The following is a 26,104-nucleotide window of genomic DNA, read 5'->3' as shown; positions in this document are numbered from 1 at the left end:
TCCTTCCTTCCTTCCTTCCTTCCTTCCTTCCTTCCTTCCTTCCTTCCATCCTTCGTTTCTTTTTTTTTTTTTTTTTTTTTTTTGAGACGGAGTCTTGCTCTGTCGCCCAGGCTGGAGTGCAGTGGCCGGATCTCAGCTCACTGCAAGCTCCGCCTCCCGGGTTTACGCCATTCTCCTGCCTCAGCCTCCCGAGTAGCTGGGACTACAGGCGCCGGCCACCTCGCCCGGCTAGTTTTTTGTATTTTTTAGTAGAGACGGGGTTTCACCGTGTTAGCCAGGATGGTCTCGATCTCCTGACCTCGTGATCCGCCCGTCTCGGCCTCCCAAAGTGCTGGGATTACAGGCTTGAGCCACCGCGCCCGGCCTCTTATTTTTCAAATTTTTATTTATTTTTTATCTATTTTACTCTAAGTTCTGTGATACAGGTACAGAATGTGCAGGTTTGTTACATAGGTATACATGTGCCATTGTGGTTTGCTGCACCCATCAACCCATCATCTAGGTTTTAATCCCTGCATACATTAGGTGTTTGTCCTAATGCTCTCCCTCCCCTTGTCCCAGACCCCCTGACAGACCCTGGTGTGTGATGTTCCCCTCTCTGTGTCTGTGGTTTTTTTTTTTTTTTGAGACGGAGTCTTGCTCTGTCGCCCAGGCTGGAGTGCAGTGGCCAGATCTCAGCTCACTGCAAGCTCTGCCTCCCAGGTTTACGCCATTCTCCTGCCTCAGCCTCCTGAGTAGCTGGGACTACAGGCGCCCGCCACTTCGCCCGGCTAGTTTTTTGTACTTTTTTAGTAGAGACGGGTTTTCACCGTGTTAGCCAGGATCGTCTCGATCTCCTGACCTCATGATCTGCCTGTCTCGGCCTCCCAAAGTGCTGGGATTACAGGCTTGAGCCACTGCGCCTGGCCTGTGTCTGTGTTCTTATTGTTCAACTCCCTCTTACGAGTGAGAACATGCAGTATTTGGTTTTCTGTTCCTATGTTAGTTTGCTGAGAATGATGGTTTCTATCCATATCCCTGCAAAGGATATGAACTCATTCTTTTTTTTATGGCTGCATGGTATTCCATGGTGTATATGTACACATTTTCTTTATTTGACCTATCATTGATAGGCATTTGGGTTGTTTCCAAGTTTTTGCTATTGTAAATAGTACTGCAATAAGCATACGTGTGCATGTGTCTTTATAGTAGAATGATTTGCAATCCTTTGGGTATATACCCAGTAATGGGATTGCTGGGTCAAATGGTATTTCTGGTTCTAGATCCTTGAGGAATTGCCACAATGCCTTCCACAATGGTTGAACTAATTTGCACTGCCATCAACAGTGTAAAAGTGTTCCTATTTCTCCACATCCTCTCCAACATCTGTTGTTTCTTGACTTTTTAATGATTGTCATTCTAACTGGCATGAGAAGGTATCTCATTCTGGCTTTAATTTGTATTTCTCTAACGACCAGTGATGATGAACTTTTTTTCGTAAGTTTGTTGGCCATGTAAATGTCTTCTTTTGAGAAATGTCTGTTTATATCCTTTGCTCACTTTTTGATGGTGTTGTTTGTTTTTGTCTTGTAAATTTGTTTAAGTTCCTCATAGATTCTAGATACTAGACTTTTGCCAGAGGGATAGATTGCAAAAATGTTCCCCCATTCTGTAGGTTGCCTCTTCCCTCTGATGATAGTTTATTTTGCTGTCCAGAAGCTCTTTCGTTTAATTAGATCTCATTTGTCAATTTTGACTTTTGCTGCAATTGCTTTTGGTCTTTTAGTCATGAAGTCTTTGCCCATGCCTGTGTCTTGAATGGTATTGCCTAGGTTTTCTTCTAGGGTTCTTATGATTTTGGGTTTTACATTTAAGTCTTTAATCCATCTTGAGTTAATTTTTGTATAAGGTGTAAGAAAGGGGACCAGTTTCTTTTTTCTGCATATGGTTAGCAAGTTTCCCCAGTACCATTTATTAAATAGGGAATCCTTTCCCCATTGCCTGTTTTTGTCAGGTTTGTCAAAGATCAGATGGTTGTAGATGTGTGGTGTTATTTCTGAAGCCTCCGTTCTCTTACATTGGTCTATATATCTGTCTTGGTACCAGTACCATGCTGTTTTGGTTACTGTAGCTTTGTAATATAGTTTGAAGTCAGGTAGAGTGATGCCACCAGCTTTGCTTTTTGTGTGTGTTTTGTTTTGTTTTTTTGCTTAGGGTCATCTTGGCTATACAAACTCTTTTTTGGTTCCATATAAAATGCAAAGTAGTTTTTTCTAGTTCTGAGAAGAAAGTCAATAGTAGCTTGAATACTATAAATTTATAGTATTGAATCTATAAATTACTTTAAGCACTGTGGCCATTTTCATGATATTGATTCTTCCTATCTGTGAGTATGGAATGTTTTTTCATTTGTTTGTGTCCTGTCTTATTTCCTTGAGCAGTGGTTTGTAGTTCTCCTTGAAGAAATCCTTCACGTCTCTTTTTAGGCATATTCCTAAGTATTTTATTCTCTTTGTAGTGCTTGTGAATGGGAGTTCACTCATGATTTGGCTCTCAGTTTGTCTATTATCAGTGTACAGGAATGCGTGTGATTTTTGCCCATTGATTTTGTATCCTGAGACTTTGCTGAACTTGCTTATCAGCTTAAGGAGTTTTTGGGCTGAGATGATGGAGTTTTCCAAATATAGAATCATGTCATCTGCAAACAGAGACAATTTGACACCCTCTCTTTCTATTTCAATACACTTTATTTCTTTCTCTTGCCTGACTGCCCTGCCAGAACTTCCAATACTATGTTGAAAAGGAATAGTGAGAGAGGGTATCCTTGTCTTGTGCTGGTTTTCAAAGGGAATGCTTCCAGCTTTTTCCCATTCAGTATGATATGGGCTACAGATGTGTCATAAATTGCTCTTATTATTTTGATATACATTCCATCAATACCTAGTGTATTGACAGTTTTTAGTATGAAGACATGTTGAATTTTATTGAAGGTCTTTTCTGCATCTATTGAGATAATCACATGATATTTGTGATTGGTTCTGTTTATGTGATGTATTATGTTCATTGAGTTCTGTATATTGAACCAGCCTTGCATCCCAGGTATGAAGTTGACTTGATCATGGTGGATAAGCTTTTTGATGTGTTAGATGCACTTTGCCAGTATTTTATTGAAGATTTTAACATCGATGTTCATCAGGGATATTGGCCTGAAATTTTCTTTTTTTGTTGTGTCTCTGCCAGACTTCAGTATCAGCATGATGCTAGCTTCATAAAATGAGTTAGGGAGAATTCCCTCTTTTTCTGTTGTTTGGAATAGTTTCAGAAGGAATGGTACCAGCTCCTGTTTTTACCTCTGGTAGAATTTGGCTGCAAATCTGTCTGGTCCTGGGCTTGTTTTGGCTGGTAGACTATTAATTACTGCCTCAATTTCAGAACTTGTCATTTTGTTCTATTCAGGGATTTGATTTCTTTTTGGTTTAGTCTTGTGAGGCTGTATGTATCCAGGAATTTATCCACTTCTAGATTTTCTAGTTTATTTGCATTGAGGTGTTTTTGTAGTATTTTCTGATGGTAGTTTGTATTTCTGTGAGATCAGTGGTGATATCCTATTTATCTTTTTTTATTGAGTCTATTTTATTATTCTCTCTTTTCCTTTTTATTAGCTTGGCTAGTGGTCTATTTTGTTAATCTTTTCAAAAAACCAGCTCCTGTATTCAATGACTTTTTTGGAAGGATGTTTTATGTCTCCATCTCTTTCAGTTCAGCTCTGATCTTAGTTATTTCTTGTCTTCTGCTAGCTTTCGAATTTGTTTGCTCTTGCTTCTCTAGTTCTTTTGATGGTGATGTTAGGGTGTCAATTTTAGGTCTTTCCTGCTTTATCTTGTGGACATTTAGTGCCATAAATTTCACTCTAAGCACTGATTTAGCTGTGTCCTAGAGATCTTGGTATGTTGTCTCTTTGTTCTCATTGGTTTCAACAAACTTTGTTATTTCTGCCTTAACTTTGTTATTTAACCCAGTAGTCATCCAGGAGCAGGTTATTCAGTTTCCATGTAGTTGAATGGTTTTCAGTGAATTTCTTAATCCTGAGTCCTAATTTGATTGCACTATGGTCTGAGAGACTGTTTGTTAGGATTTCTGTTCTTTTGCATTTGTCGAGAAGTGTTTTACTTCCAATTATGTGGTTGATTTTAGAGTAAGCACTATGTGCTGCTGAGAAGAATGTATATTCTGTTGATTTGGGTTGGAGAGTTCCATAGATGTCTATTAGGTCAGCTCGGTCCAGAGATGAGTTCAAGTCCTGAATAGCCTTGTTAATTTTCTGTATCATTGATCTGTCTAATATTGACAGTGGAGAGTTAAAGTCTCCCACTCTTATTGTGTGGGATCTAAGTCTCTTTGTATGTCTCTAAGAACTTCTTTTATGAATCTGAGTGCTCCTATATTGGGTGCATATATATTATGATAGTTAGCTCTTCTTGTTGCATTGGTCCCTTTACCATTATGTAGTGGCCTTCTTTGTCTCTTTTGATCTTTCTTGGTTTAAAGTTTGTTTTATCAGAGACTAGGATTGCAACCCCTGCTGCTTTTTGCTTTCCATTTGCTTGGTAAGTATTCCTCCATACCTTTATTTATTTTGAGCCTATGTATGTCTTTGCATGTGACATGGGTCTCCTTAACACAGCACGCTGATGGATCCTGACTCTTTATCCAATTTGCCAGTCTGTGTCTTTTAATTGTGGAATTTAACTCATTTACCTGTAAGGTTAATATTGTTATGTGTGAATTTGATCCTGTCATCATGATGCTAGCTGTTTATTTTTCTCATTAGTTGATGCAGTTTCTTCATAGTATCATTGGTCTTTATATTTTGGTGTGCTTTTGCAGTGACTGGTACTTGTTTTTCCTATCCATATTTAGTGCTTCCTTCAGGAGCTCTTGTAAGGTAGGCCTGGTGGTGACAAAATCCTCAGCATTTGCTTGTCTGTATGGATTTTATTTCTCCTTCACTTATGAAACTTAGTTTGGCTGGATATGAAATTCCATGTTAAAAATTCTTTTATTTAAGAATGTTGAATATTGGCACCCACTCTCTTCTGGTTTGCAGGGTTTCTGCAGAGAGATCCACTCTTAGTCTGATGGGCTTCCCTTTGTGGATAACCTGACCATTCTCTCTCTCTGGCTGCCTTACACATTTTTTCCTTTGTTTCAACCTTGAAGAATCTGATGATTATGTGTCTTGGGGTTCCTCTTCTTGAGGAGTATGTTAGTGTTGTTTTCTGTACTTCCTGGATTTGAATGTTGGCCTGTCTTGCTAGGTTGGGGATGTTCTCCTGGATAATATCTTGAAGAATGTTTTCCAACTTGGTTCCATTTTCCACATCACTTTCAGGTAAAACAATCACTCCTTATTTCATTAAGTTGACCTTCAATCTCTGACATCTTTTCTTCTGCTCCATCAGTCCAGCTATTGCTACTTCTGTATGCTTCACGAAGTTCTGGTGCTGGGTTTTTTAGCTTCATCAGGTCATTAATGTTCTTCTCTAAACTGGTTATTGTAGTTAGCAGTTCCTGTAACTTTTTATCAAGGTTCTTAGCTTCCTTGCATTGGGTTAGAACATGAATTCCCCTCTAGTTCAGAGGAGTTTGCTAATATCCACCTTCTGAAGCCTACTTCTGTTAACAAACTCCTTCTCCATCCAGTTTTGTGCCCTTGCTGGAAAGGAGTTGCAATTATTTTGAGGAGAAGAGGCATTCTAGTTTTTGGAATTTTTTGCATTTTTATGCTAGTTTTTCCTCATCTTCCTAGATTTATCTACTTTTGATCTTTGAGGGTGATGACCATTGGATGGGGTTTGGGGGGGGGGTCTTTTATGTTGATGTTATTACTTTCTGTTTGTTAGTTGTTCTCCTAACAGTCAGGCCCCTCTTCTGTAGGTCTCCTGCAGTTTGCTGGAGGTCCACTCCAGACCCTGTTTGCCAGGGTATCACCAGTAGAGAGGCTGTGGAACAGCAAAGATTGCTGCTTGCTCCTTCCTCTGGAAAACTTGTCCTGTGTGGGTGGGGGGAGGACCTGATGCCAACTGGAGCTCTCCTGTATGAGGTGTCTGTCAACCCTTGCTGGAAGTTCTCTCCCAGTCAGGAGGCATGGGGTTCAGGGACCCACTTGAGGAGGCAGTCTGTCCCTTAGCAGAGCTCAAGCACTCTGCTGGGAGAATACTTCTTGTCAGGATCCACTGTTCTCTTCAAAGCTGGCAGGCAGGAAGGCTTAAATCTGCTGAAGCTTTGCCCACAGCTGCTCCTTCCCCCAGGTGCTCTGTCCCAGGGAGATGAGAGTTTTATCTATAAGTCCCTGACTGGTGCTGCTGCCTTTCTTTCAGAGATGCCTTGCCCAGTGGGGAGGAATTTAGAGAGGTAGTCTGGCCACAGCTGCTTTGCTACGCTGTGGTGAATTCTGCCCAGTACAAATTTCCTGGTGTCCTTAGCACTGTGAGTGGAAAACCACTTACTCAAGCCTCAGTAATGACCCCTCCCCTCACCAAGCTTGACTGTCCCAGGTTGACTTCAGATTGCTGTGCTGGCAGCGAGAATTTCAAGCTAGTGGTTCCTAGTGTGTTGGACTCCATGGGAGTGGGACCTACTAAGAGACACCACTTGGATCCCTGGCTTCAGCCCCCTTTCCAGGGCAGTGAATGGTTCTGTCTCACTTGGGTTCCAGGCATCAGTGGTGTACAAAACAAACAAACAAAACAACAACAGCAAGAAAACCCCTGTAGCTAGCTTGGTGTCTGCCCAAACAGTTGCCCAGTTTGGTGCTTGCAACCCAGGGCCCTGGTAGTGTTGGCAGAACAGGGAATATCCTGCTCTGTGGATTACAAAAACCACGGGGAAAGCATAATATCTGGGCTGGATAATACAGTCCCTCATGGCTTCCCTTGGCTATGGGAGGAAGATCCCTGGCAATGCAGAAACACCCTGCCTTCTGCACTGGTCCCACTGAGAGCTGCAGACAGGAGCTGTTCCTATTCAACCATCTTGCCAGATCTCCATCTTCTGGAAGTTTTACTGTTTTCAGTCTTATTTTGCCATCTTTCATCCATTTTGAGTTGATTTTTGTGTATGATAAAAAATAAGGGTTCAATTTTTTTCTTTTGCTTGTGGACATCTGGTTTTCTCAGCACTAGTTTTTGAAGAAAGTCATCTTTCTTCATTGAGTATATTTGAGATTCTTGTTGAAGATCAGTTAGCTGTATATATTCATGGATTTATTTCTAGGTTTTCTAGTTTGTTATGTAAATTTCTATCTATTAATGTGGCATAACATACATGTTAATTTTTGTATGTTAAACTGTCTTTCATTCTAGGAATAAATTTGCCATGTCTTTTAGGAAAGAAGTGATGTTAAGTCTGAATATACAGTAAAAGCCAAGCAACACTACTGGTATTGCAATCTCAACAGAAAGAGTGAGACTTTTTACATAATTTAATTCTTGAAGATTTCATTGGCAAAAGTAAAAACAAAAATTCTGCTCAAAATGAAGCCAAAATGTTCTGAGTATTTGCAAAACAATGTTGATACTATGAATGGAGTTCTTAATGTTGTTGTGTTCAAATACAATGTTTGAAACATAATGAAGCTCAGTGACTTTTGCATGTAACTTTTGGATTAGAATAACAAATTTCAATATAAGCCCATAAGGTTTTATATTATTGTTATTTTTCATAGTTTAAAAATCATTGACAGAGAATAATTCCAACTAAAGCACATATTAAATCCCTGGAAAATAAATTTTCACTTAATGGGATAAGTTGTGAAAAGATGTTTTGTCACAGGAAAAAGGAAATCCTCCATTTAAAACCCTCTATGCCGGAATAAAGGAGGAGTCCCATCTTTCAGTCATTCCACTTCAGGCTTTTGATATAACTAATCCCATTTCTTCTTCTTTCCTGTTTTGGCAAGCTTTCGGAAGCAAAACAGGCAACATTTTGTGATGATAAATATCACAGTTGCCACGCAGGCCAGCAGGAATGCTATCACATCCAAAGAGTGGTACTGGATCCAGGTGAGGTTGTGAGCTGCGACCCGAAGGTGCTTGGCTCCTTTGTGGCGCATAACAAACTCAATCCAGAAGACTGCTCGATCCAGGGGCTTCATTGGTTGATCATGATGAATTCTTGATAATTTCATGGCATTCTCTTTATAGCTGAAGGATGAGCATAAAGATATCAACATTAAAAGTAAATTTATTGCTTAAGCATATCAAGTCTGTGGACGGTCTTTGAGAAGTGTCATACAAATGATTCAAAGTAAGTGTCATTGAATTGACATAAAATTTGAATGTTTTAATATATGTCATTACAGAAAGTTTGGTTTTTAAATGGGAGTTTTATAATTGACAAATACCTTTACAAATGAAAAATGCAATTTTAGGTGGGAAAGTTAATGTCTTTCTAGAACAGAAAATATTGTGAGCCACTCTAAGTGCTATAAATAAGAGAGTGAAAATGGAATCTGGGAATGATTATTTTGGTATTTTCATTTTTTTTTTTTTAATTTTTTTGAGACAGGATTTTGCTCCATTACACAGGCTGAGTGCAGTCACATGATCATAGCTCAGTGCAGCCTTTCCCTTTTGGTCTCAAGTAATCCTCCACCTCAGCCTTATGAGAAGCTGGGACTACAGCTGCGCACCACCATCCCTGGCTATTTTTTTATTTTTTACTTTTTTAGATATGAGGTCTTGCTGTAGTACCCCTACTGGTCTGGAACTCCTGTGGTCAAGTCATTCTCCTGCCTCTGCCTCCCAAAGTGTTGGCCCTACAGGCATGAACCACTGTGCTCAGCCCATTTTGATATATTTAAAGAGGAATTGTGTCACAACTGGTGAAATGTCTCCTAACTAGTTTCTCAGCTTCTACTCTAATCTTCTGTCTTCTACCATATTTTATTTCTACTAGCCACAGTATTTTCTAAATTAATATCAAATTATGACACTTGCCTGTTAAGATTTCCATCTAGTTTCTTGTTACATTAAGAATAAAATCCAAATCTGTCTTTGGTCTAGAGAATTTACAAAGGCACCTACTTGTCCTAACACTTACCCCTGTACACTGTCTTCTAGAGACAATGGCCTTCTGTTGTTCTTTAAACTCCTGAAGGTGTTCTCACGTTAGCCCCTTTACACCTTTTGTCCCATGTCTCTCTCATTGGGCATTCTTTCTTGCAACTACTTGAGGTTTGCTTCTATTTCTTTTTGAGGTTTCTCTTTAAATGATACCTCTTAGAGAGGCTTCCTGGCCACACTATTGGCACCCATAGGATTTCTCCAGTGTTTCATGCTTATTTTGCTATTTGATTTCTGGAACTTTAAAATATGCTATATATCTTCTACAATAAAACTTTGAGTGGGAAATACATAGGATAAATGTATATACACTATGTGACTATCTCAAAATTTTAAGATTATCTTAAACATTATCCCAAAATGAAGACACCAATTTATCACAAACTGCATAGAAGAACTCTCTCCTCCTGGGCCATTTTAGTCACTACTTTTGTCCTCAAATTAAGTATCAACCTGAATTCTAATATCATAGATTAATATTGATTGTTTATATAATTGAATTAAATAATACATATTCATTTCTGTCTTTGTTTAGCAGTTGTTTAATTGCACTGGTGTAAAGTATTCAGTTGATTGACAAAGACCACAGATGATCTCTTCATTTTATGATTAATGGATATTTGTGTGGTTAACGTTTTTTGATCCTACTAATAATTATGGTATTAAGATATATGTGTATTTTACTAGGTGTACATATTTATTCATTTTTGTTGGGTGTATACTTGGAAGAATAGTTGATGAGAGAATGGCACATTTATAATTAGAATTTTTTGTTGATTGAATTTAAAAAAATAATTTTATTTTAAAGAATTAGAGATTGTGTTTAGTTTTCAGTTTTTGGATTTATAATTTATTTCTAGTATGACTAGAACATATAATTTTTATGAATAGGAATCTAATACAATTATTTAGCATTTATTTATGTCTCAACATATGCTCAATTCAGGTAACTGTCTATTTCTCATAATCTTTTTTTTTTTTTTTTTTTTTGAGATAGACTCTCTTTCTGTCACCCAGGCTTGAGTGCAATGGAGCAATCTTGGCTGACTGCAATTTATGTCTCCTGGGTTCAAGTGATTCTCATGCCTCAACCTCCCAAGTATCTGGGACTCTAGGTAATAAGTTTTGTATTATTAGTGGACACAGGAGTTCACCCTGTTGGCCAGACTGGTCTCGAACTCCTGACCTCACATGATCCTCCCACCTTGGCCTCCCAAAGTGTTGGGATTACAGGTGTGAGCCACCACACCTGATCTCCATATACTCTTTTAAAAATATTTATTTTCAGTACACACACACACAACCAGAGAGATATATGGATACATATATACACATATATGTGCAATATATATATAGACACACATATATAAAACATAGGTTACATTTAATTATATACTTCAAATGTTTTATCTCCTTAAATAAAAGATTTCAAAGATCGTTATTTTGTCTTTTTTTTTTTGGTCTGTTTAAATTTAATGTGAGTACTGGTAAGTTCACTTTTTTGTGTTTTTTTTGAGATGGAGTCTCGCTCTGTCACCAGGCTGGAGTGCAGTGGCACTATTTTGGCTCACTGCAACCTCTGTCTCCTGGGTTCAAGTGATTCTCCTGCCTCAGCCTCCCGAACATCTGGGACTACAGGTGCACATCACCATGTCCAGCTAATTTTTGTATTTTTAGTAGAGATGGAGTTTCACTATGTTGGCCAGGAGTATGGTCTCGATCTCTTGACCTCGTGATCTGCCCTCCTCGGCCTCCCAAAGTGCCGGGATTACAGGTGTGAGCCACCGTACCTGGTCGGTTTGCATTTTTTTAAAACAGTTTTATTTTACTTTAAGTTCCAGGATACATGTGCAGAATGTGTGGGATTGTTACATAGTTATATACATGCCGTGGTGGTTTGCAGCACCTATCAACCTGTCATCTAGATTTTAAGCCCCTCATGAACTAGCTATTTGTACTGATACTCTCACTCCCCTTCCATGCCCCAAATGGCCCCAGTGTGTGTTGTTCTCCTCTCTGAGTCCATGTATTTTCATTGTTCAACTCCCTGTTATGAGTGAGAACATGTGGTGTTTGGTTTTCTGTTCTGTGTTAGTTTGCTGAGGATAATGGCTTTGAGTTGCATCCATGTCCCTGCAACAGACATGATCTCATTCCTTTTTATGACACATAGTATTCCATAGTGTACATGTATCATGTTTAATTTTTTGAAATGTTTTTATTATACTTTAAGTTCTAGGGTACATGTGCAAAATGTGCAGGTTTGTTACATATGTATTCAAGTTCCATGTTGGTGTGCTGCACCCATTAACTCGTCATTTACATTAGGTGTATCTCTTAATGCTATCCCTATTCCCTCCCCCCACCACACAAAAGGCCCCAGTGTGTGATGTTCCCCTTCCTGTATCCAAGTGTTCTCATTGTTCAGTTCTCACCTATGAGTGAGAACATACAGTGTTTGGTTTTCTGTTCTTGTGATAGTTTGCTGAGAATGATGGTTTCCAGCTGCATCCATGTCCCTACAAAAGACATGAACTCATCCTTTTTTATGGCTGCATAGTATTCCATGGTGTGTATGTGCCACATTTTCTTAATCCAGTCTGTCGTTGATGGACATTTAGGTTGGTTCCAAGTCTTTGCTATTGTGAATAGTGCCACAATAAACATATGTGTGCTTGTGCCTTTATAGCAGCATGATTTATAACCCTTTGGGTATATATCCAGTAATGAGATGGCTGGGTCAAATGGTATTTCAGTTCTAGATCCTTGAGGAATCGCCACACTGTTTTCCACAATGGTTGAACTAGTTTACAGTCCCACCAACAGTGTAAAAGTGTTCCTATTTCTCCACATCCTCTCCAGTACCTGTTGTTTCCTGACTTTTTAATGATCGTCATTCTAACTGGTGTGAGATGGTATCTCATTGTGATTTTGATTTGCATTTCTCTGATGGTGAGTGATGATGAGCATTTTTTTCATGTGTCTGTTGGCTGCATAAATGTCTTCTTTTGAGAAGTGTCTGTTCATATCCTTCAACCACTTTTTGATGGGGTTGTTTTTTTCTTGTAAATTTGTTTGAGGTCTTTGTAGTTTCTGGGCATTAGTCCTTTGTCAGATGAGTAGATTGCAAACATTTTCTCCCATTCTGTAGGTTGCCTGTTCACTCTGATGGTAGTTTCTTTTGCTGTGCAGAAGCTCTTTAGTTTAATTAGATCCCATTTGTCAATTTTGGCTTTTGTTGCTGTTGCTTTTGTTGTTTTAGACATGAAGTCCTTGCCCATGCCTATGTCCTGAAAGGTTTTGCCTAGCTTTTCTTCTAGGGTTTTTATGACTTTAGGTCTAACATTTAAGTCTCTAATCCATCTTGAATTGACTTTCATATAAGGTGTAAGGAAGAGATCCAGTTTCAGCTTTCTACATATGGCTAGCCAGTTTTCCCAGCACCATTTATAAAATAGGGAATCCTTTCCCCATTGCTTGTTTTTGTCAGGTTTGTCAAACATCAGATGGTTGTAGATGTGTGGTATTATTTCTGAGGGCTCTGTTCTGTTCCATTGGTCTATATTTCTGTTTTGGTACCAGTACGATGCTGTTTTGGTTACTGTAGCCTTATAGTATAGTTTGAAGTCAGGTAGTGTGAGACCTCCAGCTTTGCTCCTTTGGCTTAGGATTGTCTTGGCAATGTGGGCTCTTTTTTGGTTCCATATGAGCTTTAAATAAGTTTTTCCACTTCTGTGAAGAAAGTCATTGGTAGCTTAATGGGGATGGCATTGAATCTATGAATTACCTTGAGCAGTATGGCCATTTTCACAATATTGATTCTTCCTATCCATGAGCATAGAATGTCCTTCCATTTGTTTGTGTCCTCCTTTATTTCATTGAGCAGTGGTTTATAGTTCTCTTTGAAGAGGTCAGTCACATCCGTTCTAAGTTGGATTCCTAGGTATTTTATTTTGTTTTTGAAGAAATTGATGTATCACATTTTCTTTTTCTGGTTTAGCATTGATGAGCATTTGGGTTGGTTCTATATCTTTGATATTGTAAACAGTGCTGCAATAGACATACATGTGCATGTGTCTTTATAGTAGAATGATTTATATTCCTTTAGGTATATACCAAGTAATGGGATTGCTAGGTCAAATGGTGTTTTTGGTTGTAGATCTTTGAGGAATTACCACACTATTTTCCATGATGGGTGAACTAACTTACATTTCCACCAACCATGTAAAAGCTTTCATATTTCTCCCCAGCTTCTCCAGCATCTATTGTTTTTTGACTTTTTAATAATTGCCATTCTGACTGGCATGAGATTGTATCTCATAGTGGTTTTGATTTGTGTTTCTCTAATGATCAGTGATATTGAGCTTTTTTCGTAAGTGTGTTGGCTGCATAAATGTCTTTTTTTGAGAAGTGTCTGTTTAGATCTTTTGTCCACTTTTTGATGGTGTTGTTTGTTTTTTTTCTTGTAAATTTGTTTGAGTTTCTTGTAGATTCTGGATATTAGACCTTTGTCAGAGGGATAGATTGCAAAAATATTCCCTCATTCAGTAGTTTGTCTGTTCCCTCTGATGATAGTTTATTTTGCTGTGCAGAAGCTCTTTAGTTTAATTTGATCTCATTTGTCAATTTTGGCTTCTGTTCCAATTCTTTTTGGTGTTTTTATCATGAAATTTTTGCCCATGCCTATGTCCTGAATGATATTGCCTAGGTTTTCTTCTAGGGTTTTTATGGTTTTGGGTTTTATATTTAAGTCTTTAATCCATCTTGAGTCAATTTTTGCATAATGTGTAAGGCAGGGGTCTAGTTTCTGTTTTCTGCATATGGCTAGCCGGTTTCCCCAGCACTATTTATTAAATAGGGAATCCTTTCCCCATTTCTTGTTTTGTCAAGTTTGTCAAAGATCAGATGGTTGTAGATGTGTGGCATTATTTTTGAGGACTCTGTTCTGTTCCATTGGCCAATATCTCTGTTTTTGTTCCAGTACTATGCTGGTTTGGTTACTGTAAGGTGTAAAGAAGGGATCCAGTTGCAGTTTTCTTCATATGGCTAGCTAGTTTTCCCAACACCATTTATTAAATAGGGAATCCTTTCCCTAATTACTTGTTTTTTCAGGTTTGTTAAAGATCAGATGGTTGTAGATGTGTAGTGCTATTTCTGAGGCCTCTGTTCTGTTCCATTGGTCTATATATCTGTTTGGTACCAGTACCATACTGTTTTGGTTATGTTCTTGTAGTATAGTTTGAAGTCAGGTAGCATGATGCCTCCAGCTTTGTTCTTTTTGCTTAGGATTGTTTTGGATATACTGGCTCTTTTTTGGATCCATATCAAATTTAAAGTAGTTTTTTTTTTTTTTTTTCTAATTCTGTGAGAAATGTCAATGGTAATTTGATGGGAATAGCTTTGAATATATAAATTACCTTGGGCAGCATGGCTATTTTTAAAATATTGATTCTTTTTATCCATGAGGATGGAATGTTTTTCCATTTGTTTGTGTCCTCTCTGAATTCTTTCAACAGTGATTTCTATTTTTCCTTGAAGAGGACCTTCACGTCCTTTGTTAGGCATATTCCCAGGTATTTTATTCTCTCTGTTGCAATTGTGAATGGGAATTTATTCATGATTTGGCTCTCTGCTTGTGTATTATTGGTGCACAGGAATTCCTGTGATTTTTGCATATAGATTTTTGTATCCTGAGGGTTTGCTGAAGTTGCTTATCAGCTTAAGGAATTTTGGAACTGAGATGAAAGGGTTTTCTAAATATAGAATTATGTCATCTGCAAAGAGAGACAATTTAACTTCCTCTATTCCTATTTGAATACCCTTTATTTCTTTCTCTTGCCCAATTGCCCTAGTTCACATTTAAATCCACCATCTTATTCTATACACATATTTTATTTTCTAACTTTTTAAAAAAATTATACTTTAAGTTCTAGGGTACATGTGCACAATGTGCAGGTTTGTTACATATGTATTCATGTGCCATGTTGATGTGCTGCACCTGTTAACTCATCATTTACATTAGGTATATCTCCTAATGCTATCCCTCGCCCCTCCCCCACCCCATGACAGGCCTCAGTGTATGATGTTCCCCTTCCTGTGTCCAAGTGTTCTCACGGTTCAATTCCCACCTATGAGTGAGAACATATGATGTTTGGTTTTCTGTCATTAACCTGTTTTATGTTTCTTTGCTTTTTAACTGTTTTTGAAGTATTTTAAATCATTTCTCGTCTTACTAATTTTTTGGTAAAGTGTTTTTAATGTATTTCCTTAGCTGGTACCACCTAACATAATAATAATATTTGTAGGACTAGTAGACTCTGAACTGATGGCAGCTGGTCTACGCATGGCATTTTCCATATTATTTCCTTCGGATTATGGATAAATTAAGTATTACATATTTATTTCATCAATATTAAAACCTTTGTGTTTCAAAAGACATCTTCCAAAAAGTAAAAAAATCTATCTGTCCATAGTGGAAGAAAATATTTGAAAATCATATATTTGATAAGGGATTGTATCTATAAAATATAAATAATTCTTAGGAATCCATAATAAGCTAAATAGAAAAATGATGAAATGTTCACAAGATTAAGACAGAAATTTATCTAAGGAATATGTGTGAATGGCCAGTAAGCACATGAAAAGATGGTTAACATCTTCAGCCATAAGGAAATGCAAGTGAAAACTATAATGAGAGACACTTTATACACACTAGAATGGCTGTAATAGAAAGACAGGTGATAACAAGTGTAGGGAGAGTGTGAAGAAATTAGAGCCCTCATATCCAGCTGGTGGTAATGAAAAATGATGCAAATACTTTGAAAAACAGTTTAGCAGTTCTTCATGAACAACAATTTCCCATACGCCTCAGCAATTCCACTCCTAGTGTCTCCTCAAAAGAAGTAAAAATATATTTTTACACAGAAAATATGTATAACAATGTTCATAAGTGCCAAAATTGGAAAGACCTAAAATGTCTATGACCTGATAAATGGGTAATTTTGGTATAAACATATCAAAGAATATTATATAGAAATAAAAATGAATGAGTTCTGATATATCCAACAACATAAATAAAACTAAAAATGATTATGCTAAGTGAAATAAATCATTTACAGAACACCATAAATTGTATGATTTCATTTATATAAAATATGTGAAGAGAATAACCTATTGAGAAGCAAAGTAAGTTGGTAGTTTTCTAGGACTAGAGGTTTATTGGGAGCAACTTCATGCATTATGAGATCATGTATGAGTTCATAAAAATGTTTCTTTAGGGTTGTGGCTTTGTAACTATGTAAACACACTAAATGTATTTAGATTTTAAATTTTAGTGAATGTAATGCTATGCACATTATAATTCACTATCAAATTTTTTAAAAGAATGGTAATAATAAAAAAATTTTTGAGAAAGAATAGATTCATACTTTCAGAAATTTTAGGTATTGAATTGAAATATTTTATCATATTTCTCTAGTTACATTATTTCTTTTTATTGTGTATTCTGTCATTAAAAATACTTAAAATAATTGTCTACATATCTTTAATTATTTTTATTTTATAATTCATTGCAGTCATTGGTGACCCATTAAATCTATGGGGTTGAAATGTAACTTTGAAATAACTGTCTGGTGGAAAATAAGAGCAGATTTTACATTGGTTAAATCACTTCAATCCCTTCAAAATTAGTCTCTTAAAAAAAGGTTAAAACTCATATTCACTGTTGACAAAATAATTTATAAATACCACCTGGTCACAAAATTGTAATACTCACATAGGCTCATTAATGACTGACTTCAATGCATTGAGCAAATCTCTACTTGACATGGTCCTGATGTCTACACTGAGGGCTGCTCCCTTGACTTTCATGTGAACAATGTTATCATGTTGATCCGCAAACAAGGGAATGCCCACCATAGGGATCCCATGGTAGATTGCCTCATAGATGCCATTGGTTCCACCATGAGTTATAAAAGCTTTGGTTTTGGGATGACCTAAAAGTGGATGAATTTTAACAAAAATATTAATTGTAAGTCACAGGAATTCAATAAGAAATGCACAATATAAGGAACTTTAAGCAAAAGCATTCCCTAGGTAACATTCTACCCACAAAACTGCATTGAAATTGTTTTCAAATTTCAGAGGAAGCAGCACCTACTTCTGCTGGAAAGGTAAGTGAATGCTACATGAAAAGGTCGTGGTGTGTGTGTCTTCACAGTGGAAATATAAATTTAAAAGATTGCCAGGTGAACAAAATGAAAAAGCCTATTCTTAACTAAAAAATTTAAATGTGCAAAAAAGAAAAGTATAAGATTGGGTATAAAAGAACATGGTCTCTTAAGTGTTATAAAAATGCAGTCACATTTGTGTATTTAAAAATATTTAAATACCTAAAATATTTAAAATATTTAATTTTTTTTAAAGGCAGCAGGGTAGTAGGCAGTAGGCTGGAGGTAGTGCTGAGGAAGGACCGGTTACACATCATCATGAAATGTGTTATCACTTTATGATCAAGACTGGTGATTTATTCCCATAGAAAATAGAGGCACTGGTAATAGAAGAGTGTCTGTTATTTTTCAGTGCCTGTTGAAATAACCCTGCAGTAGGGGAAAGAACAGATGTAAAGCTGTAGAAATAGGAGACAGACAGAAAATCCAGGATGTTATTTAAAACCTGTGAGAGGTAATTACACCTGAATAAAGAGATTTTTATTCTGACTGTAAAGAATGTGAGTGTATGTAATAAAATGCCAACTACTACAGTGTATTCTTTTTATACTAAGACTGGAAAATAAATATAAAGTAGTTAAATTTGATTTTTTTTTTTTTAGTTTTCTGATAATAAATGTTGAATATGTTTGTTTTATGTTGAACTATTATCACTCTAATTGACTGTTACTAATATATTCAATATTTGTTCCCCAGAGTCTTACCAAGAAGGTCATTCTGGGGTAACCACTTGTACAGTCGAGTATTGGAGCCTAAAGTATTTGGCTTCTTGCCATCAAATTTCCATAGAACCTGTTATGGTAAGGACAATATCTTGTTAAATGAATAGAACTCTAAAAATATAGCATGTGTCAGAATTCTGAAGAGATTAATAATCAGTTAACCCATATAAAAGATGAAAAAATAAGAACTGATGTCAAGTAATGAGAACTACTAAAATTCTGAGGTAAGTTGAATAACCACATTTAATGTCTTTACTTTTATAATCAAATTGGTATATAAAGAAATAATGGCATTTCCAACATAATAGCTAGACACATGAGATTGTGAAAGGAAAATAAAATACATCTTGGCGTTCCAAAATCTATGCTAAAGAATAAAGTTAAGCTGCTCAGGGCAAACCTACCTCCCATTCTATTCAAAGTCACCGCTCCGCTCACTGAGATAAATGCATATCTAATTGCCTCATTGGAGAGGGTAATCAGAAACTCAGAGGAAGTCAATCATTTGTCTCTTATCTACCTATGACCTGGAAACCCCTTCCTTGCTTCAAGTTGCTCTGCCTTTGCTTCTAGTTGTCCCCCATTTCTGGACCAAACAACTGTTCATCTTATATGTTGATTGATGTCTTATATATCCCTAAAATGCATAAAACCAAACTGTCACTGCACCACCTTGGACACATGTCATCAGGACTTCCTAAGGCTATGTCATGGGTGCACATTTTCAACCTTGGCAAAATAAACTTTCTAAATTAACTGAGACCTGTCTCAGATATTCAGGGTTCACATTTTGGTAACCATGAAGACATTGTGAGTGGAGGTTCCCTGACCTTTGACAAGTGTCCTATCAGTGCTTGGTACCAGCCTGAGCTAACTTTATGGCTCAAAAAAATAAGACAATTGACTAAGGTCTGGGAGCAACCCCTCCAGAGAATCCCTGATACCCCAAAATTCAATCAAGATCTAAAATTTATTTTGCTGTACAACTCCTTTTTTTTTTTGGGAGTTTTACTTCCTTCCTACAAGAAAGGAAAGATTTCCTGTTTCCATGACAATGGAAGGCAGGTAACTCTATGGAGTTTGAGCTGGCTCCCAGGAGGGAGGATGAGTTTGAGGTTTCTTTCCTGCTTCTAGGATGGCAGAGGGCAGTTTTAGCCTGAAACCCATCCTTAGGTAAATAGCTGAATTGGGGTTTGTGTGGGTTAATGTTTAACAACTAGCCAGTCTTAATTTCTCCTTAACATTACAGTGCTTAGTGATCACATTTTTGAGAGTATGTTTTTGTACATTCCAGTATTTCTCCCATCAGATTTGATGAACTTTACCTGACTTGATCAAATCTGAGTGAGAATTCCAAATTGTGGGTAACAAAGCCTGTCTAATTTGGCTAAAATTCTATGCAGATGCAAAACAGAAAACAAAACAAAACAAAACAAAACCTAAAAACCATGTGTTTGGTTTCTGTGTTTGCTTCCTGTCTTAAAAAAAAAAATGTTCTTTTGTTTACTTTTCTTCCACCCTATACTTCCTTTTGCCTTTTGCCATTTGCAGTACCAAAAATCTAGAGAAGGCTTCTAATGACTTGAACTCTTTTAAAGAATTCAGAACAAAAGCACCACTCACCCCTTTGGGGGTGTTCTGTTTTCTTTGTGGAGTTTCAAGAGTTGTAGGCAGATTTTTGCTGAGGTCCAAAGCTCTGTTTTCCTATGTTGAATGACCTGATCTCTTTGGCTTTGAGATTACCACAGATTACCTGGTACTGTGAGAGGATTTTGCTTTGGTATGTGTAATGGCAGATGAGAGTTACAAAGTAGGGAGTGGTTGAGTACAGTTTACAGGAAGTGGTATTGACCGTTGTTATGTTATTTTTTCCTCCTAGGAAGTTGTTGTTTAAGAATCCTAATTCTAGTTAGGAGATGCATTGTAAAGGGTCTCCTCTATTGTTTTTATTCCCAAAATTAATCTCAATTTGGCTTGTCTGTGTGGATTTGCGTGAGAAACTGAACTGTGGTTTACATAGGCAATTGAGAGACTGAGTTTTCTCAGCTCCAAAGAGAAAGGGCATTTGCTCCTCCCAGTCATATGTCACCCCTAAGTGAATGAGGGCCTTGTGGGAGTGTCTGGGGGTTGACCCCCTATGACATAGAGGGACCCTGGAGAGAAATCCCCAACAAAAATTAACTTTTTAAAAAAAGGCTAGGCCAGGAAACACATATTAGGGTGGATCACCCCACATTTTGAGCCCTCTCAGAGATCATAGACCTCTGGAGAGAGAAAATGAGACATGTAAGAGGGTGGAAACAACTCAGTGGTAACACACTGTGGAGTACTGCCCACAACAAGCACACATTGATTCACCACACGTAAACCCTAGGCCACAGCTCAGTTCCTCCTTTTAAGAAAAAAAGTGGGAAACAATCTAAGAATGAGGAGAAAGCAAGAAGAATGACCCCCTGATATCTCTTGGTAGGTTTTATGACACCTGTGCTTGGCAGAGTTTATGTAAAATGAAGGTAATATGGTCTTTGTGCACATATACATTAAGAACCCTAAAGTTGTCCTGCAAACTATAGAGTTCCTAAATTCTCTCTTTTAAAAAAATTTTCTTTTCTTCTTGCTTTAAATTTGCTTTTATTTTTCTATTAAGATAAAAACCACTGTTTGGATTCAACAGGCTTTTGTCTGCAAGCTGGTGAATTTTTTTTTATCTCATGGCTAAAGTTCTGAAGTAAAAGCCATAGAATCTTTTGTGTATGTGTGTGTATATGTGTTTGCATATATTTAAAAGGCCATTATACTTTCTATAATTTTATGTTTAATTGGCAAGTAAATCCATTTGATTTTCCTTCTAGCACACCAATTTTTTTCTCTCTGTACCTTATGATGTAAATTTTGTTTTTTGATTTTCACCTGAAGGGTTTCTTTTAATATGCAAATGTAAGACTATTTAGCTTACAACTGCCTATGGTGATCAAGTATTCATACAGATTACCTATTGAAACAGGTTATCAAGAATTTGAAAGTTTAATATGGCAAAAAATAGTTTTTATATATCTATAAGATGTACTTCTGTTGGCATGCTTAATACATCTATGTATTTATGTGTTTTGTACACAATGTTTTACTACTGAAAATATATAAAAGAGCTCTAATTGGCTTAAGAAAATAAAAGTGCTGGCCGGGCACGGTGGCTCAAGCCTGTAATCCCAGCACTTTGGGAGGCCGAGACGGGCGGATCACGAGGTCAGGAGATCGAGACCATCCTGGCTGACACAGTGAAACCCCGTCTCTACTAAAAAAATACAAAAAAACTAGCTGGGTGAGGTGGCGGGCGCCTGTAGTCCCAGCTACTCGGGAGGCTGAGGCAGGAGAATGGCATGAACCCGGGAGGCGGAGCTTGCAGTGAGCCAAGATCACGCCACTGCACTCCAGCCTGGGCGGCAGAGTGAGACTCTGTCTCAAAAAAAAAAAAAAAAAGAAAAAGAAAAGTGCTTGAATTAAATACTTCGCCAGAAAGAAAGACTAGTCAAATGCTTTTTCAAGTTTATGTTACTTAAATGCAATCTTTTATAAATAAGATAATTTTACGATTATATAATACCAGAAATATCTTAAGAACTGCCAGCATACATTTTTGTTTGCATTTATTAATCAAGCAATTTCATACTTATTCTTGCCAAATACTTTAAGTTGTCAAAATTTGACATAGGGGTTATAAAACTGTAACCAATCTCAAAGCAGAATGGTCTTTGTCCAATTTTTAATAAATAAGACATTAATAATTGGTTTAATGAAAATAGCTACATATTGAATTAAGTTAGATTATCATAACTTCTAATCTTGCAGCCTTAAGCAATCTAGTCCACAGGCAGTAAGGTTTGTTTTGGGAAAAGACTGTTATCATTTTTTATTTCAAAGCTAAACTATAAACTAAGTTCCTCCCTAAGTTAGTTTGGCCAACATCCAGAAATGAACATGGACAGCTGGGAGGTCAAAAGCAAGATGGAGTTAGTTAGGTCAGATATTTTTCATTGTCTCAGTTATAATTTTGCAATGGCAATTCCATAAATTTAAATGATGAGTATCACAGGTTTCATAAATAATCTAGGTAAATGACTAAATAAAGTAATTAGGTAAATGTGATGGGATAAATACTTGTAGACAAACTCATAATTTAGAATCTAAAGTTATATTAAATTAAATAATAGATATTTCACTGTTTGGGTATTTTTCAAAAAAAATTGGTAGGAAAACATTCTTTCTAAAAAATAGTGTGTATTTTTTAAAAAAGGTGAAGAAGTGTTGTCTAAATCAAAGCTTATTTAAAAGTTATATATAAAACAAGGTAAAAAGGGAAACAGGAAATAAGAGAGATGTAAAGAAAATTATAAAAGTAAAAAGCTTTTTTTTCTTTGTAAAATGCTTGAAGAGAAATAATTTTATATGAGCAAGAATCTTGTATGGTAAATTTAGTTCTAGAATAAAATTATCAGTTGTGTAAGAAAGAAGGATGTTCAGGACAAACCAGAAAGTCCAAGCATATCATGAATGATCTGTGTAAGTCACAATAAGAAGATTCAAAAAACTTTTGTATGATCAAGTTGTCTATAATTAATGGTCTTTCTACAGATTGGGCTTGATGTAAATAAAAGCACTATGACTAAATAATTGGTTAGGATAATAAAATTTTCTTAAGGGATTGATTTACTCTTAAAATATTATAAGAGATTTTATTTTTTTTAAGCCAAAGTTTAACTTTTATTGCATCTCACTGTTTTTGGTTTTCTGTCCCCTTTTGAAGGGCGTGAAATAGTAACACTCTTCTTCAACTCATTTTCAACTGACATAAGTTTTTTTCCTCAAGTTCTGTTTTTTGTGGCATAATGCTAACAGTGTTTTCTAAAAGCTATTCAACTCCTCAAGGTCCAGGGACTATCATAGAAGAGGTGGGTGTGTGAGATTGCAAGAACTGATACTGAGTGATAAAATAAGCTCAGTTTATCTATAAATTAATCATAAACATCAAAGGCACACTAATGCATGACCAACATATGGGCCCCCATGTCAGATTAACAAGGTTTTCTTGAAGAATAAACTGACTTCTTAATAAAGATTATAAAGGTTATGAAAGGCTCAGGAAAGTTATATCTTATGGTCAATATTATAATTTTATAGATTGTTCATAAAAGTTTGAAAAACAAACTTATTTGACTTCATGCTGTTTTATTAGGGCTTATTGTTTGGAAAATTGAGTCTCCTCTCTCAAAAGATGAAGATTTTTGTCTTTTTTTGAAATCCGTGAGTTACCACTTTAGTCAAATGAATGATTTCTTTTACCTGTGTTATCAAGTGTTTTAAACCTTTGATATTTGACAAATTTTCCAAAATCAAATTATAAATTATGTTTTTTTCTGATCTAAGTAATCCTTTAAGTTATTAGTTTCCCTAAAGTCCAAAAATGACATAATTTGGCTTATATGGTCTAAAAATCATATAGGAAACATTGTCAAATATGAAATGGTGTTTGGTCTTTTTGAGCTATATTTATATAAATATGTTGCTGGTATGTCTTCCAAAATTATGGGAAACTTCTATAATTCTGATATGACTTAGTGTGTACATTATCAGTAATAATTATATTTGTTATGTTAAATTAGTGTGTGCCACAGAGGTAACAAATTTCCTTGTCCATTATGTCTTTGACCGAGGCTGCCCTAAAATTTTGTCATCCACCGACAATTGTTGTCTCACTTTGGTCCTCTTTAGAAGGTCGTTTTATAATCAGCTATAAAATTCTAACAGGTGCTTTTGAATAAAAGTTTTTATAATTTTGGAGGTTGTGACATTAGAATAGAAGAAAAATTTTCAGGACTCATGGAGAACTAAAATATTCATGAATATCAAGCAGAACAGGAATTAACTTACATGGACTGAACTAATAGAAAACTAAAGTAATCTTTTTGACTTTGCTTAAAACATTGCTGATCCTTTGTTTCGTTTTTTTTTTTTTTTTTTTTTTTTTTCACGCCATTCTCCTGCCTCAGCCTCCCGAGTAGCTGGGACTACAGGCACCGGCCACCTCGCCCGGCTAGTTTTTTGTATTTTTTAGTAGAGACAGGGTTTCACTGTGTTCGCCAGGATGGTCTCGATCTCCTGACCTCGTGATCTGCCCATCTCGGCCTCCCAAAGTGCTTTCTTTGTTTTTAGAGTCAGCAAGGAATCTTTTTTTTGAGCTATTAACAGCTTTTAGCAATTTAATATACTCCTATGAACAAAATTTAGAACATATTTGCTTCCCTCTACCTGATTTCTTCAGAATTTGGAAACTATTTGTGAGTATTCTTACTTTTGTCAATACAGTTATTTGCATAAGTGCAATAATTATCTATTTTCATCTATTTTCATTTATAACAAAACACAATTGGAGAAACTGGTTATTTTACCAAGGCTTTCACTGGAATGGTGTGCTTTCCTTTAGGGAATCAAACTTGACTTATGGAGCCAACAAAAGCCTCTTGGGAAAACTGGCCTCATACCTTCATCTATAAGGGTTCCTTACCTGTGGTAAGCAAAGAATGTAACTTTCTGACAGGCCCAGGAGCTTCAAGTTTATTTTGAAACCCCAAGAGTATAGGAATTCACCCAACCCATAGGTATTTGATGGTACAAATCTATGGCTTGCCTCAGCTTTAAAAAAGTCCTATCTGGGATTCTTTCTATAAGACAAAGTTCCATCAAAGCCACGTTAAAAGCCTATGTAAATAAAAAAATTATTCTTCCTCCTCTGTATACAAATAATCAGCCCAAGTATAATAAAGCAAATCAGTTCTACCATGGTTTGTCTTTAGTCTTTAGTCAAATTGGGAAACTGAAGAGAGAAAAATTATGTTTCAAAAATTACAGTACACCTGTTGTTAGATTCTAGTCTTGCCTAAGGTTTTTTTCAATTTTTAATACAGAATTGTCTACAGTTTGGACTGAATTCTAATTTTTCATGGCTACAAGTCTTCAAGATAGTGTCTTCTGATTTTTTTCCTCCCCCTCTCACCATCTTTCCTAATTTGGAGTCACTGTAAACTAAGCCATGCTTTCATAAAGCCCTACAAATTAAGCTAGACAACTTAAACTTCAGAAGAAAATGACAGCAACCAATTTACATATATAATCCACTTTCATACCTGCCTACTGATTTATGGGCTTCAGAGTAATGTGGCCTATATTAATTTTATAGAATTGTTCTTCTGTTTGTTTTTATTTTTCTCCCTTCCTTCTTTTATTTTGTCTTCATAGGACATGAGACTTCACAACCTACTAAAAATGAACTTTCCTAATAACTCAGGACCTGCTTGTCTAGGAATAAGTCATCCTTGCCATTAGACATCAGATGAAAATCTTACTTCAGAGACTTATTTTCTTCTAAAATGCTTTCTCTAAAAGATTTTTTTTTTAAAAAAAGGGGGGAAATATAAAAAGAAAATAAGCCTTGGGGCCCCTGAGTCACTAAGCTATTCACTGCCTCCCATTCTATTCAAAGTCATCCCTCTGCTCACTGAGATAAATGCATATCTGATTGCCTCCTTTGGAAAGGCTAATCAGAAACTCAAAGGAATTCCTCCTCCCTGCTTTAAGTTGGCAAAATAAACTTTCTAAATTTACTGAGACCTGTCTCAGATATTTGGGGTTCACAAGATTATCAACGAAATATTCAAATATTTAAGAATTTTTAGACAGTCTTAATTCTAGTAAAAAAAGTAGCAAATTAGTAATAATCTATACCTTTATTTTACATACTTTTTTTAAAAAATTTATTTATTATTATTATACTTTAAGTTGTAGGGTACATGTGCATAATGTGCAGGTTTGTTACATATGTATACTTGTGCCATGTTGCTGTGCTGCACCCATCAACTTGTCATTTACATCAGGTATAACTCCCAATGCAATCCCTCCCCCCTCCCCCCTCCCCATGATAGGCCCCGGTGTGTGATGTTCCCCTTCCCGAGTCCAAGTGATCTCATTGTTCAGTTCCCACCTATGAGTGAGAACATGC

At 36.4% G+C, this 26,104-nt stretch overlaps 1 protein-coding gene across 3 annotated transcripts in view; it reads right to left on the bottom strand.

Annotated features, from left to right (window-relative positions):
- Positions 1-7,461: 7,461 nt before the first annotated feature.
- Positions 7,462-26,104, bottom strand: part of LOC112624786 (UDP-glucuronosyltransferase 2B20) — a 34,108-nt gene continuing 15,465 nt past the window's right edge. For 2 of the 3 annotated variants that reach the window (XM_025385770.1, XM_025385771.1), the window contains 3 exons: positions 18,037-18,124; positions 16,879-17,098; positions 7,462-8,183 (listed from right to left, as the gene is read on the bottom strand). In XM_025385770.1, the coding sequence (XP_025241555.1) occupies positions 7,904-8,183; positions 16,879-17,098; positions 18,037-18,124 (588 nt within the window). In that variant the 3' untranslated portion in view covers positions 7,462-7,903. The remainder of the gene's footprint in view (positions 8,184-16,878; positions 17,099-18,036; positions 18,125-26,104) is intronic. The other variant, XM_025385772.1, reaches the window with a different exon arrangement.

This window comes from Theropithecus gelada, chromosome 5 (genome assembly GCF_003255815.1).
Source record: "Theropithecus gelada isolate Dixy chromosome 5, Tgel_1.0, whole genome shotgun sequence".
Classification (NCBI taxonomy): domain Eukaryota; kingdom Metazoa; phylum Chordata; class Mammalia; order Primates; family Cercopithecidae; genus Theropithecus; species Theropithecus gelada.
The sequence above is the reverse complement of the archived record's forward strand: the minus strand, read 5'-3'. Positions and strand labels throughout refer to the sequence as shown.